General features: G+C 40.4%; 1 protein-coding gene across 3 annotated transcripts in view; it reads right to left on the bottom strand.

The window, feature by feature from the left end:
- sbf1 (SET binding factor 1) overlaps positions 1–16,697 on the bottom strand; it is a 62,795-nt gene that overhangs the window by 27,480 nt on the left and 18,618 nt on the right. For 2 of the 3 annotated variants that reach the window (XM_037122365.1, XM_037122366.1), the window contains exons 2-10: positions 12,147–12,232; positions 9,917–10,054; positions 9,436–9,564; positions 8,970–9,080; positions 7,790–7,861; positions 3,946–3,975; positions 1,515–1,620; positions 473–605; positions 192–300 (exon numbers count right to left, since the gene is read on the bottom strand). In XM_037122365.1, coding sequence (XP_036978260.1) covers positions 192–300; positions 473–605; positions 1,515–1,620; positions 3,946–3,975; positions 7,790–7,861; positions 8,970–9,080; positions 9,436–9,564; positions 9,917–10,054; positions 12,147–12,232 — 914 coding nt within the window. The remainder of the gene's footprint in view (positions 1–191; positions 301–472; positions 606–1,514; positions 1,621–3,945; positions 3,976–7,789; positions 7,862–8,969; positions 9,081–9,435; positions 9,565–9,916; positions 10,055–12,146; positions 12,233–16,697) is intronic. The other variant, XM_037122367.1, reaches the window with a different exon arrangement.

The following is a 16,697-nucleotide window of genomic DNA, read 5'->3' as shown; positions in this document are numbered from 1 at the left end:
AAAATGCACTGATATAACTTTAATGGGGTACCATGACTATACAAAAAGAGGATAAACTCAAGCTTCGGGCTCATGAGAGACAACAAACTCACTGCGTCATTTCAGCTTTATGTGTAAATATTCGATTGTCTCTGGCATCTTTTGTGTATACAGTGGCATCGTTCTGTTGTATTGTAGTGACAAGAACTCACCAATTCTTGTGTCTCTGATCGAAAGAATGAATTGACACCAATGATGAAGGGTGTGGGGGTGCTGAGGACCTCTAATAGTTTCCCTGGCAGGATGGGAACGAAGGTGAAGCTGAAAGGGACAAACACAGGAAGAGATTTAATGCATCTGCTGTTAGAAATAAACCCATAATTTACTTTGCTTTACCCATTCAATATCAGTCAAACGTAATCTGTCAAAAAAGTGAATACCCAGAGAAAGTTCTAAAATGACAGTATGGGAAGACCAAGGTGATAAGTCACACCTGTATTTGAGGGGGAACATGATGGCCAGCAGCCCTCGGCAGGCATCTGTTAGTCTCTGGTAGCTGCTGGACAGGAACAGGATCTTATGTTCCGTCAGGGCGGCACAGAACAGATACAACACGTTCACTATACCTGGGGGAGAACAGAGCACAGACGAGGCATCACACAGAGTCCAAGTCAGGGATCAAATTCATAACCATATGTTCTGCCACAAGAAAATTAAATTAGTTATCAGTTCAACTAATGATCTAAAAAAAAAAAATTGCTGTGACCAAACACTGAAACAAGACATTTGGAGGTTTTGCTACAGGTTTCAATTCCTCTAATAATGACAGGGCAAATATCAGGCTTTCTATGCACTTCTGACTGGCTGGTAAAGAAACTAAAGTATAGCACTAGATAATCACACAATAACACATATTGTACAGTCATATCATGTTAACATCCGATTTATCTTACACAGTGATGAAACGTGAAGTACATTTACTCTAACGAGTCCTATACTTTTAAGTACAATTTTGAGGTATATGTACTTGGAGTATTTATATATCTTCCTACCAAATACTTGAGGCAAACATTTTAATTTTACTTCACTGCATTCATCTGATAACTTTACTAGTTAGACTGCAAACTGCAAGCTGCATCACAGCCAAAGTAGCGTGCTTTGAATTTTTTTTCTGATATGCTGAATATCAGATCAAATAATCAGTACATACATCTATATGTAAATGCATGTATAATTTACTTTGATTTGTACGTTTGATACATTTTATATTAGATACTCTAGGACATTTACTCAATTACTATTCATATGGGGGACTTTCACACCAAAGTGATATTTTACACAATATCTTTACTTTAGCTCAAGAATGACAAAACTGATCTTAGGTGTAAAAATCTTCAGCTATAGAATATATTTGACTAACTTTCACAGTTTCATTGCATTTATCAACATTTAGCAACCATGAGTTAAAATCACAAAAAATGCTTTTTGGAAATTGGACAGGTGTAGAATGAGCTCCGTAGAGTGACGGGCCATACCAAGCTGTCTGAAGAGCTGAGCCACACTGCTGCCACTGATAGGAAGCGAGTCATCGATGGGGGTTTGGATAACTTGCCGGTCGCCAGCACCTAACGTTATAGTCCTCTACAGATTAAGAGACAGAGGGAGAGAAAAGAAGGATGGAAGAGGGAGGTGAAAAAAACAAAACAAAGAACCAATGCAGTTTCTCAGAAAATCAGGCCTTGACAGCGTGGCTTAATCAGTGTCCACAGAGCAGCGTGAGTCAGCCACAGAGAGATGGAGAATCCCAGAAGCTTAGCAGGTACATCACAAATAGAACACAAGCCATTCCAGCTGATCAGGACGTGAATGGAGCTGGGCAGGACTCCATGCCAACGACCTTACTGCAAAACAACACCGGCATCATCATGTCAATGAGCCTTTGTGGGAGAGAGAATTCCCAGCACACATGGCAGGTGTCATGCGCAGGCGAGTTTTCCACTGCAGACTAATGTGAGCACAAGGGAAAGGAGACTGATCGGGTGAATCTTTATGATGTTATGACTCGGTCTAGATCTTATCTTATCTTCCTTGTTTTTGGCTTGTGTATTTCCCTTTCCTCCCATTCCAGAACCCTGTTCCCTGCTTGTTTGGTTTCGCCCTCTTCCCTGATTGTCTGTCTCTGCCCTGATCTGTTTCACCTAGTGTTAGTGTGTGTGTATATATAGTCCATGTGTTTCCCCTGTTGGTTCATCTTCTTGTCCCCGCGCAGAAACGTCCCAGCTTTTGATTCCACCCATCTTCTAGTGTTTCCTGGTTACCGACTTCAGCCGTGTTTCCTACGACTTCGCCTCTGCCTGATTCGTCTGCCCTCGCTGAATGACCACCCGTGTACCGACCTCCTTGCCACTGCCTGCTCCCTGTCTGAAGTCTTTGCCCTGCTGACTGCCTACTTGTGTACCGAACCCATTTCTGAGTAAAGACTATTACCTTGCCCAATTCAGTGTCTTGAATCCGAACTACTGTTGTGGTTCCCTGGTCATGATATATGAATCATTAGTTCAGGGCCGTGAAGTATCCCGAGATAAAATTAACATCTGCAACATTTGACACTGTGGACAAGCTTATCTGATATCTAAAAAGTGTCTTTATTCAAGATGTTAACAGAAAAGAAACTGTTATTCACTGGATATTCAAGATTTTCTGATAATCTCTACACTGCATCTAATAACGAAGACCTCCATTACAGATAACCAAATTTAATTTGTAAATCAAATTTACTCCAGACAGAGTCAATAAATATTGATTTATGTGTGGTTTGGATAACAAGCGTATTCGGGAGTGGAAAGAGGTCTGATTTAGACTGCAAAAAGATAAATCAATGCAGTTACAGCATTTCAGGCGAGATCAAACGACTACTGAAAGACATTTAAAGCTTAGTTTTTAAAGTTAAGCCCTCTATGACTTTAAAAAACCAACATCCCACTGACCATGTTCCGTTGGGCTACACAAATATGGCCAAGTTGAAAATCCAGTTACTTTCTCACATAATCAAAATGCTGTGATCTTTTGGTGAAACAAAATGACATGAAAGCACTTGTATCAACCCCCGGACTGTGATGTAACAGCAGGCATCCAAGGTGTATTTAATCTTGCCAGAGGGCCTCAAAGCTTCATAAACCAGTTTGATTCAGCAACTGTCAGTGTTTCAAATGTACCCAGTCAGTAAAGCTTTGTGTGTGTACTGGGTTAGCTGGGAGGGAAAGGTGCAGCATTATTTTTCATGCTCTCTACAGCAGCAGCAGTAGCATCAGCGACCATAGGCGAGCTGTTACTGATTCAATGCTGTGATCCAACAGCTGATCATCATGTGATTCAAATGAATTGTTTGATAATGAGTTTTACAGGAATGCACCCTTTGAACCAGGGGACAAAGGAAATGTCGGGACAGTGTCTTTGGAAGGCAGATAATATCAGCGGGTTGGACCACACTGCACCAGCCAGTTCTGAAAAAGGACTCCGGGTCGATGGGACATATCTTACTTAAAAATGTATCTAAATCTATAATTATAAATAAAGTATTTGTCTTGTTAGTCCTCATTACACTGCAGTAGTTCTACAAATCTATCTTGACTTATGTGTTCACAGTGATCTGAAAGTGTTCCTTCAGTTGTAGTTTCAATTTCAGATCCTCAACAGAACTGCGGTGGTTATACGGATAAAACACCAGAATTTAAGGCCGAATGCTTGGTATTTGGAAGTTGAGATGCTTGTCACAGATGTGTACTTCATATGACATAAATGATCAGCTGTGGGTCACATACTGAGTCTGTATCAAAGCATTTTGATTGGTTTTCCTGCCACAGGAGGTGTGCGTGGATTTGCTGAGAAGAATGGGTGGAGAAAAGGCAGCTGAGGAAGCTCAGAGCTGATTGGTGGTGAGGGGAGAATGAAGTCAGGCTGGCGTACCAAACTCTCCTCTCTCTCCTCTTGGCCCGGCTACACAAGCGCGCAGCAAAGACGCGCACACGCAAACAAGCAAACACACACACACACACACACACACACACACACACACACACACACCGCAGGATAAGACACAGGTTAAAAACAACAGGAGTGAGGGCACAGAATGCCCACACTTGACAACAATATGACAGTAATGGCAGCATGACAAAACAATTAAGCTGCACTAACAATAACATCATAAACATGAACTGCAAGACGACTGCTGTGAAAAACAAAAGATGAGTGCCACGTTAGATATGAGAGACACGTGCAAAACAAAGTGAAGCGATCATTTAGCATTCAGCAGCACAACAGGTGATTCATTGCATCACTTTGGTCCAAACTCCAAATAAACACACCTCATATATAACAGGAATATATGAAATAGTAGTAGATGGTATTCAGTATGCAGGTGGCATTTCCTTTACCAGCACAGTTCATTGTATGTCTCAAACGTACTAGAGCTGCACAATAAATTGTTTTAGTATCGACATCACGGCCTCACATGTGCAGTAGCTTCATCGCAGTATGTGCAGTGTCAAATATGGCAAATTAGATCAGTTCTTTCACACGTTAAATGTGTGTCTGGTGTTTTTGCAGCATATAAGCTGAAAGTTAAGATTGCGGCACTTAAAAAAATAATAACAATGTTGACATTCAGTGCTCTTTCTGAGACTAAGGGGTTGTGACCATGTCAATTTCTGAATACTGTGACATCACCAGCATAGACTCTATTGAGCTATTCAAGTTATCTGCCGAATAGTCCTGTATTTTTTTCATACTGCAATATATATCGCAGAAAACCAAAATATTGCAATGACAGATTTTTCCAATATTGTGCAGTCCTAACACACTCAAGGTTGACCTCTTACATCTGCCTATGGTTTCAAAATTGGACTTGAATTACAACTTTAATTTCAAAACTGAAAATATCCACCCGCATTCTGGTTTATCGAACAACACATGTCCCTGTACTCAAAATGAAACTGAAGAAATCCTGCTCTCAAATCCCCCTCCAATCTCAAACACATTGACACACTGCATAAAGTGTGTGAGGGAGAGCTAAGGGAAAAACTCAAGTTCAGGGGCTACGTGAGAACAAAAGTGTCATAACTAGCAGAGCGTGGCCATGACCTCCAGCAACTTGTGCAACTTTCAGTTTTTTTTTTTATTCAGTTATGCCTTTAATTTTGGATTTTTTGCTGCTAAAACAAATACTGACAGCAGCACTTGGCAGGGTGACGGACAGTTTCCAGAAACATGGACCGGAATTACCTCTGTCAAATGAGTTCATAATAGAGACAGATTAAAACATGTTCCTGTAACAGCTCAATCACTAATGGGTGGTAAGATGAGCACTTGACTCTCATCCATACTAAATACGAGTCATCCCCCACCACGGGGGAAATTGGACACAACCAAATACACACACAGGTGATAGGTCAGAGTCGTGTACAGATTGTGAGATGTTGCTCAAGGGGATTTGACGGGAAAAGATGCAAGAAAACTCAGAGTCTTGTCACTTTTCTGTGTTAAGGATGGTCTTTCCAACCACAAGGCCACCCTACTGCTCTGCTGCTGTAAGTCACCATTTGTCACTTAAGACCATCAGCCTGTAGTTCATTTACATTAGGGTTGTGTAAAGTACTCAGATAAATGACTTTAGTCCTGCAGGTCAACCTGTCCCAGTCACTCACTTGTAAAATGTGTTTTGTTATTTCACAAGCTGTACAGCAGTGCACTGAAACTATTGAATTGTTGTAAGATAAATGTGGTGTTCCCTCTAAATAAAAGGGCAGCCCAGCATTAAATGGCAGCACCTCAGATCTGTTTTGGTCACTGATAACCTACCCCATTGTTAGAGCATGAAACAAACCTCTTAGTTACTGTTGCTATGCCTTTCAAGCTTTTCACTCTCTGACTGTACAAACGCAGTCTACAATCTAAATATTTCACGTTAAAAGAAAAAGGACTTGTAGGATGAAAAATAACCAATAGCCCCTTTAATACAGCATCTGCAAGTTAGGAATGTTTCACTGTTATTCCGCCTTCCTGATCTGTAAAAAAAAAAAAAAGGTGCAAAGACAGAATGACGGCACATTATTGTTCTGCCTCTGAGTAAAATCAAATCAATGTCTGTGTTAAAAGATTGAGCGGGCATTGATAAAATGTTATGTGTGGGATGCAACACTGGGGCATTTAAGAAGCAGCTAGCAGCAGTGTGCAGTGAACTTGCTGAGGAAGAACAGCAACAAAAAATGTCCATAAATTTGGAGCGTCGTTTAGTGTGGCCATCGCATGTGCAGAGGCTTTGTCCTCGGTGCGGTGGCCCCGGGCTCAAGTCCCGGCCTGGGGCCCTTCGCCGCGTGTCACTCCCCCTCTCTCTCATCCTGTTTCCTGTCTATCCCAGCTGTTCTATCGATAATAAAGCCGATAAAAGGCAACAATTGGGGAGACGACGAGGACCGAGAACAGGTCTTGTCAGACGACAAGATCATCCATCTCAGAACAGGGACGCTATGACTTTTATTGCCATGTAATGCCAGTGTTATCATTTAGAAAGCACTGCCCAACACTTATTTATACATCATAATAGGCTATTATTTCAACATGTTTAGTAATGTGCAACTTACTTGAATCTGGGTGGCTAAATCATGGAATGTCAACGTAACAGACGCCAGTATTATAGATACTTTAACCTGTATAATTAGGTAATGCTAACTATTTCATTAACACAGACTTACAAATATATAAAATACCCGTCCCATGAAAGCTTTGCACAAGGTTAGACGATTGTCTGTTTGATGTGTGACAGTGTTGCCACGACAATAGTTCTAATGTCAGGGATGATTCCAGTGTCACATTGCTGGAGTCGTTCTGTTGTGTGTGTTTGAACAGAGGCTAACTTTAGGAGACACACTCTGTGGTAATGATAGACATTAAGTGCGGCTGATAGAAGAGTCCTGTGTGATTTACCAGTTCTAGGAATGTGTGTAAGTGTGTGTTACTCTTTACCAAATGGCCTGTCTACCTCTTGAGTCGGAAGAACAGAACTGTTTGTGCTTGGCTGGGTAGCAGCAGTACAAACTCATTTGTAAGAGCCTCAAGGAGCTGTGTGCATTACTGTATATGGGTGTTTGTTAGAGTGAGTCAAACAGTCTGTCTTACTAAGTCTTAATTTTCATTCTGTTCTGGTTATTATCCAGCTCTGTAATGAAACCATTGGTACCATTTTAGTCAGAATCCATTAGCATGATAGAGGATGATAAAGAACTAAGCATTAAGTTTAGCATTGTTTCTGTTTTCAGATGTGTTATCGTGTGACGAGAGCTAAGAATTAGCCTCTGCTGTTTGGGTCTACATGTGTGTTAATACTGATTAGATCTGATTCTCTCATTCAGACGCTGTGCTGCCCGGCAGGAGGCCATCTGCCATCCCATATGGTCACTAAGCAACTGAACTACGACCTGCACAGCAACAGCTTTGGATGTGTTTGTGTGGCTGCTTGAGAAGAAACAAATAATCAGTATCCAAAATGCTTAATGGCTGCAACAAATAAAGTTGATGACAAACGTAACAGAAGATAAAAAGAAAGGAAATGTTTGAATGATTAACATGATCCTGTTTGATCACAAATCACACAAAAAAGCTGATCAAGAAGAGCTCAAGCACCATCAATCACACATGATGCAAGAAAGAACACATTCCTTAAAGAAAAGAAAACAACTTTGGTCTGTTTGATTAACAGAATCAATAACATCAAGCTGGTTGTTGATTGGTGAAGCTTGTAGAACGGTAAAGTTACCTGGAGACAGGCCAGGAGCCAGTCACAGGCCTGTGGAACCCTTTCTAAACTACAAACTGGGGACTCATTTATCTGTAACACAGAGGAACCAGTGTACAGTAGAGTGCACAAAAATGACACACATGGATTATAACATCTGGAAACCACAGCGAGGGTTCAGCTGATGTGCATTTAGAGAAAATAGACACTTCCTCCCAAATGTGCGCCATGTGCACGAGTACTTGTAGTAACATTGAAATTACACCTATTAACTTTACACGCACAAAAACTGAAAAACTTATTTTTTCTTGGGGTGAGATAAAGAAAAAATGGTTCTTACAAAATATCAAAAATAATGAGTGAACATAGTAAAAAAAGAAAAAAGAAAAAGAAAAAAGACAACATAAATCAAGAAATGAGAAATTAACTGTTTAATTAATCTGAAATCACAAACATGTTTGTTTTGTTCATCTGACTTTAAATCAAAGCACTGTGGTTCTCGTCCATGGCCAACACTGCTTGCAAATTGTAATGATCCAGTCTACATCTGTGCCGCTGATCATCCACAAAGAGGGCTATGTTTCGCAAACCTTTGGAATTGATGTCTCACAGTGAGCCCGTAACGATACAGATGAACTGAAATGATGTTAAAAGATCAACACTAAAGTGTGTTTACATGAGCTGAGCCCCCACCCCCAGAGACAGGGATCTGCTGTACAACCAGCTCCATGAAGAAGATAAGTGGCATTTAGTACCTCATGACTCTCTGTAGATAGTAATCCATAAATTATTCAATTATGCATGCACAAAACAGGTGCAGTCACGTTATGCATGTGCATATTCTAATTCATACGCATTATACGAAACAAGGTCAGGACCTCTCCAACGACCTTTCTCTGGTGCACCAGGCTAACATGGATGCATGTTTAGCAATGCCAGCAGTCAGAGCTAGATGTGCTTTACATGCAGGCTGTGCCAGGCGTTACCTCTCTATACTGCTTACTGCCATGATAAGCTACATTGCTAAACAAGGTGTGGGGTAACATAAGGAGTGTTACTACCCAGCAAAGCCAAAGACCTGGAGCATAACAAGCAAGACTGAAGTGACATCACATCATGATCTTTGACTTTTGCCTTTGGAGGGCAGTGTAGTTTGTGCAGGTGTCTGCGTAAAAAAAAAAGATGGAAAGCCTGCTGTTACCTGGGACCCTCCAGCAATGGGGATGACACAAGTGAGGAGATTTCCAATAACTGTTTCCAAAGGGACAGGCAGGCCATCTACATGGACGGTGTAGATCAGACCTAGACAGTTCTGTTCAGTCAAGAGGGAGAGACACAGAGGTCAAAGGTCAACATGATACAGGGCCAGACAGAGAGAGTAATAACACAATATCTATAGGTTATATCTTTTACCATTATTCTATTTCGAATAAATACCTGTTTATCTTAAAAGTAAAACAATAGATAGATAGATAGATAGATAGATAGATAGATAGATAGATAGATAGATAGATAGATAGATAGATACTTTATTGATCCCGGAGGAAATTCAAGCATCCAGTAGCAATAACAAACATTGAACATACATTGAACATACATGCAATATCAAAGAAACAGTAGAAATAAAAATGTGGAACAAATAAAAATGTGGAATAACAATAACGTACCCTGAACACCTCGGTGTAGTCCAGTCGGGACACCAGCACCAAGCTCTTGGGGGCGAAGACCTGAGCTGATTGGACGACAGCAGGCTCCTCATCCACCTCATCCACCTCGCTGGGCTTGGCCTTCTGCAGCTGAACACAGAGAAGAAAAGATATAACTACAGTCACATCGGAGACAAACACTCCAAATTGTAGATGTTAACGCCTGTATTAAAATGACGTTGTAAACACATGCCCTAAAAAGTTACTCCACATTTACTGCTCACAGTATTATGCACTATACTTAGGCAAAGGCAATTTTCTATTATATGTGTCTCTAAGGATGTTTTCTACAATGTAAGTAATTTCTTTGATGTCACATGACCAAAATTGCTACACAGTATAGCACCCGTCCTGCGGTCTAGATCGGACACCAGTGAGGGATCATGTCATCATTGTTGCACCAACAACAATCAAGACATTGAACAGGTGACATCTGTCTCACCTGTGAGCTGTCCAGGCCCTCCCAGAAGGTAAAGCAGGCACAGGAGTGACGCTCTGAGTTGATGTCAGTCAAAACCGCTACAAAGAAAGAGGCAGGCTGTTGCTCGGGAACCAGCTGCCAACCGCTGGGCTGACAGAACTAGAGAAAAGGTAGAAGAAGTGAAGGTGGTGAAAGGTGACAAGAAATTTAGGGGGCATAGGTTGATGGGAAAGAAGGGAATAAAAAGAAAATAATAAAAAGGTTAGTGTACATACCAACCTAGGTGACATATGAGAAAGTAATCTGTTCTTTCAGCACCACAGGGTGATTCACCCTGGGCAGGGCTATCATTGACGCAACAAAACAGGTTCTGAAAATGTTCCGCCTGCTTTTATAGAACAATGACACCACCAAAGTTTAGACTGAACCATGTGAAAAAAGGTGGTAGTATGTTTTGCTCTCATTTCTAATCACAATGTAGTTACTTTAAAGACGTTAGAGTACGTCTTATTTACTTGCAAAACATGAAATGTTAGCGGTGTTAGCGGCTCTACCTGTGATGCTATGAACACTCAGCAGAGTCAGTCTGACACACCAGACTTTACAGTGTTGGTATAAGTCTGCAACTGGCTGCTATTTCAGTTAGCTTTTTCCTTCCCTTCTGCGGGTTACCATTTTCAAAGTCTCCGTTGCTACAGGAAATAACAGCAATAATCTCCACGCTAGCAGCCTACTAGCTGAAAAAAGCGGGTTACCCTAACCCTAACCTGGTTGCTAATGACACGAACATAAACAAACTGGCAGCTCGAGTCCCCCAACCTAACACACAAACAAGCCAGGGCGTGTTTCCCCTGTAACAGAATGATGAACGGTGCAGCAAGATCTTTCTCCTGCACTGACACAGTGCTGTGGAGAAAGGTCACAGATCTGGCTACACCGTTTATCATGGCTATGCACACTATTACGACTAACCTGCACCAGTATTAAGAGATGGAGCTCTGTGCAGAGACATTTACATATCTATTAAGATATAGGATCAGGATTAAGCTACAAAACAAAGAACGCATGTCTTATTGTCGACACTTTCAGTTTCACTGTAGAGGCCCTCCACTGCCATGACATTAATATATATTTGTGAAACACTTGCAGGAAGTGGCAAAGTAAAACAAGTCACCTCCTCAATTCTGCTCAGGTTCTGAACATGCAGTCCTTTTTCTTGAACACTAATGTGAAAACTAAATCCCATAGACAGCCATTCATAATAAATCCTAGATCTCCTTAAATTCATTCTCCATGACATAGCATTTATTTTGGTTTCTTCCAAGCAAAAATATTTTTGATTACATATTCATATATTCTTTAAAACATAGGTATAGAGCCCAACAGTTGGCCCTTGACACAATGTCAATTACACTTCACCAAACTGTTGGACAGAACAAGAAACATACTGATTGGGCTACTTTTAGATCCTTAGAAGTAATATGGTTAAACAAAGGTTTGCCTCAGAGTGGTACTGAGGTCTATGAGTCATTATAAAGAGAAAGAAGAGATGAAATAGCAACCTGGAAATACCCCTGTCAGTAAACTGGTTCGTACTGGTTGTCAAGCTCACTAGTTGATGTAAGAAATATATTCTTAGCTTTTGTATAATATAATATAATTATATAATCGCCAACACTCCACAAGACCCTGTTAGTTTAAAGGCACAAAAAGTAGAGCACAATAGGTAAAGCCCGACAAAATGTTTTGATAGACGCCAATACTGACATTAGGGAGACATAATTCAGTCAATATAATAATCAAATATTACATGTCATGTTACACAGACATTTCTTGCAGTGATCCCGCAAGTGTGTTAATCAAACACGTGAGTAAAATGTGTTCTGGATGCAGGATATCTACAAGTTTAAAGTAAAGCTCAATGGGAATCTTTTATCGTAAATTACCGCACACATCTTTTTCTGCATCATAATAACATATATGTTCATACATAACAATTTTCATATCGGACAACATACAGGCTGATACCACTATATCTGTGTTACACCAATATTAGCCAATAAACTAACTGATACCCTAACATTTATCAATTACCATAAAATTGCCTCTCATCCTGTTCAGAGCGTGATGAATACATCAACCCCTAGATGTTGTACTGAGCTGCCCAGGGAATTTAACCCCTAACCCTGAATGGGTTAAGAGTCTGTTGCCCCTGAGCTACGCTGGAACACGTCTGGAAGTGTTGACTTACCAGCTCTATGCCTTGTGGGAACGGGCTGTCCTCCCAGTCTTTCTCAGGAAACCGCTGGAGAATGCGACCTTGACCTTCCCCCTCCACTGCAGAGAGACACACAGGGACAAATAGAGGTCACTCCATGTAGTTTACAATGTTTGTTGTCTTGTTTGTTTCCTTAAATAAGCTTTTTCTTAACCATATCAACATACTGTTGTTTTTTATTTCTTCTTTGCATGTTTTAGCTTGTATATGTTGGCATACAAATAAATTGAGACTGGTGTGTAGCTGACTAGCACATGCTATCCATTACCACTGTGAGCTGATATAATTTTGAACACATGCTAAGTGTTCTGAGATAACAAATCTGGGTATTACAGTAATTACACAGTAAGCTGAAAGTTTGTTTAGTTTGCCACAAACTCCACTGTTCTGATGGGACCACAAAGAACGTCTTAATCTCTGACTTCAAAGTGTGTGTTTTGACTAATGTAGGAGATACAGAGCCAGTATAGTGCTACAGCATCTGAGGCTTTGATCAACTTGAGCACTGTCATTGCCAAGTTACTTAGTAATCAATTTAGGGCTGCAATTAATGATTATTTTCTTCATGTGTAATCCTTAATGAATATTATTACCAATTGTCCAAAAATTGGGAGAAATGTTGATCAGTGTTTCCCAAAGCCCAAGATGACATTCTCAAATATCTTGTTTTGGCCACAACCCAATGATATTCAGTTTACTGTCACAGTGGAGGAAAGAAAACTGAAAATATACACACATTTGGTGAAAAGTATCAAATGTCACTTGTGAAGAGGCGAAAAATAGGGAGAAACCAAACTAAATGGGTGAAATCTTGGATGCTTTAACAACAGAACAAGGTGTTCTCGCTTTCCGTTTCTCTTCTTGTGCATCGATTCCCATAACTGAGCAGCAAAATCCAGCCGAGTGATTTATATCAATTTACTACCCTGCAGGGAACTGGACTCAATTGACCAAAATGATGCGGAAAAGGGCCAACTAGTGTCAACAGTGCAGGACACACCGCAACAACTAGCACCACAAACACTCGCTGACTGCTCTGATATTGGCCGACAGCCGTCTGTCAGCCTGGTGTGTCAGGGCCCTAAGGGCAAAGACTGAATGTGTAGAAAACAACTATCCTCCATCAAAAGAGGAAGAATACATATCTGACAACTACGTATGTATTGGAGAAAAAAAACTGCTTTTTCTTTACAATGAATAGACATTAACTACACCTAGAACCGGCTTTGGATTTGAATGCAAGTATGAGGCACATATATTAGTTACAGCTATTCATGTGTGTGTAAGGCATAGTAAATGTAATGAGTTCAAAATGCTCATTTGCTGCTGGTTATTGAGGGCATTTCCACTGTTGGCCAGGGCCTGGCTCATCAGAGCAGCACGATGACACAGCGCAGACAGACTTATGTAACCACCACAAGCCCGTCTTTCAGCTGAGTTCTATCTGAAGCCCTGCACCCTGCTTAATGGCAGCATTCATCTGCACAGAGAATACACTTATCCCCCCAATACAAAGAATGTAAATCTAGCAAAGACTGCACAAAAAAATTACTATCCCATGCTACATAAAGGGGAGGTTTTTTCACCAGTGTTTAGACCAAACCTGAGGAGTCTGGACTGAATGCTGCCTCAGAGAGAACAGAGCCTGTGGGCCCTTACCAAGGGAACTAAAACAGAAGGGCAGACACACAGAGACAATACACAAACAGAAAGTAGGCCAGCTCCCAAAACACACAGGGAAATGCTTAAGCCACCCCCTTCTCCCTTGCAAACTAGGGACATGTGGACACTTAGGGGAGTGGTGTTCTGGGGTCCAGTCATCAAAGACAGGAGGTTAATTTCTTTTTTGTTTAGAGATGATTGGCCTTGACCTCGTCTAAAGTGTTTCTGGCATCAACTTGAATCACTCGAATCTGAAGGAGGTGTTCAGTAGCTTGTTTTTCTGACAAAAACAGCTGAAACAAAGTTTATCATTCCAAAAGCCTGGGTCAAAAAAGTGGCTATCGAAGATTGGGATGGAAATTGGTAAGTTTAAATTTTAGTAAGGCTGTGCAGTCTATCAATAGTATATCATTATCACCATATGAGACTATATATCTTAGATTTTAGACATCATCATGATGTGATTACATTTGTCATACATGTTGTCTTTTCCTGGTTTTAAAAGCTGCATTAAAGTCATGTAATTTTCTCTGATCTTACCAGGTTCTTCTACTTGTTCTAATACTTTCCTTTACCCATTCATCCACGTGATGATTATTTATCACAAATCTCATTTTAATTGATTCCTGATCTATTTATTGTGTGCATAAAAAGTAGGCATACACAGGATTTCTGTCTCTCTCTGTAAAGCATGGCAGTCTGTCATCATCAAAAATGGATGATATGAGATAATATTAATACAGCAATCATTTTCATTTAGATCTGTCTTAGTGGAAGACAAAACCTGCTAATCCGGTCTGCTTGGCGTTAATATTATTATAACATATAAATACAAATACAAATACATGACATTCTTGGAATTAAGGCCCATGTTGTGTAGAATGATGCTATAGCATATTGCTGGTGTTTTCCCCCTGACTTGAAATGATCATTTTACGATTAGTACTGTGATCGTCTATCTTCAGGAAATCACACTACGGACCATTTCTTCCTCTCTGCCATGACACTTTCTCATTGCAAGTTTCCAACAGCATAGACGCGTGAGTTTGACGTCATTGTTTTGATCTGCGCAACTGTCAGAAAAGAGCACTGATAAAACTAGTATAAGCTAAGAGGCGTATGATTCTGATGGATCGACAATTTGGAACAAGTTTTCGATTCCAATCCATACTCACAGGACCGGAGTGCCTTGTAGACAAACAACATCTTTCCATGGGCTCAAGATGGACCTTCAACCTCACCGATAAAGAAAATAGTCACAAGGTTTCTGTCTGTGAGACTATGCACATACCACAACCGTGTGTGTACAATCATAGTCACATGCACTGCAAACAAGTGTGCAAACACATACTAATTTTACGTCAGTAAGGTCTACATAACAAACTATATTTAGATCACTTTACATAACAGCTGCAAAACGCTTAAAAGACTGTCAAGTGAGAATCATTATAGAGGTGAAAATATTTCACAGTCTACTGAGAGACTTTGTTGTGACACCTACAAGCATGTGACTTTGCCAACCCTCCATGGTACACTTAGATGAGTCGTTTAGTGTAGAATACCAGAGCAGATGCATGCTGGGACTTGATGTTACCTGGGACCTACCTACTTGGAGACAGTGATTTCATAAGCGGCGGACATGTCGCATGCTGCAGCCTCGTGTTATGTTCTGTAACAATTTGTTGTCAAAGATGGCGAGATTCAGGTGTGCCAGAAACACACACACACACATTGAGAAAAAAACACACATACAGTGAATGCAGGCCATCCTGCAGCTAAAGGAGGGGTACATGAATGAGCCAGAAAAATTATGTGTTGGGAGTGAAAGGCAGGCCTTTCAACCACACACACCAGACACACACAAATACATGCTGTACTCACTGCAACTACAAAAAACCCTCAACACAAACTTAACCCAGTATACTCATTGCACGGGGCTGGTTCATTGACAGGTACTGTTTGCACGATACAAGAAATGTCTCCTTGTCACAAGAGGCTAATTTATACTAATCCAATGATTTCAAGAATATGTGCATGTATGCAAATGGAATCCAGAGAATGTAAACAAGACATAAAGGCTTACAATAGACTTTACAAAACCAGTAATTACAAAGAGAAATGAAAAGGCAGTGAGCGAAATAGTGGCTGTGCCATGGTGAAAACTAATTACAACCACTTCGTATTCCAACTACTACACAACTTTCAAAATATTTTAGGAAATTACAGAAAACGACAAAGATGTTTGCATTTGCACATGATGCAGTTAAAACCACAGTGTCTCTTTTTATGACATTACCAAGTTGCTCAACTTGCTGTTTCAGTGAAAGCTCCAAAATACACTGTAGCCAGAGTCCTGACTGTTGTCTTTTCTTTTCTGACCTGACGAAGAACAGCTATTTTCTGCCATGTTATTTGTGCTTTAGAGATTATCTGGGTTAGTCACAGAGTCATAAGCAGTTATAGCCTGGGACAGTCCCACAAGCAAATTGCAAAAACTGGAGCCATTTATCTTTTAGCAAAGATGCAACAATTTCTCTTGAGTTGTAAATGACTGAAAGATTGGTACTATTTGTACCATCAACTCTTACAACAGTCACAGTCATGTGCTTGCTCATGGGGGAAATGTTGGGTCTCTGTAAATACATTAATCAAGGAGTATGATCACGACCTGCTCAATATGGAAAGTGTCATGAGATGACTTTTGTTAATTGCTAATTGCACTACACAAATAAACGGACTTATTGATTGAATGAGATTATTAGCAGGCTACCCAAACTTCATCTACCATTTATTGATTGCTAAGGAACATGTTTGAAGACAGTCAACAAAGTCATGATTTTACATGCCAGTTTTTCTTTACTA

The sequence above is a fragment of the Acanthopagrus latus genome, chromosome 14 (assembly GCF_904848185.1).
Source record: "Acanthopagrus latus isolate v.2019 chromosome 14, fAcaLat1.1, whole genome shotgun sequence".
NCBI classification, from domain to species: Eukaryota; Metazoa; Chordata; class Actinopteri; order Spariformes; family Sparidae; genus Acanthopagrus; species Acanthopagrus latus.
This window is presented reverse-complemented; position numbering and strand designations above follow the sequence as displayed.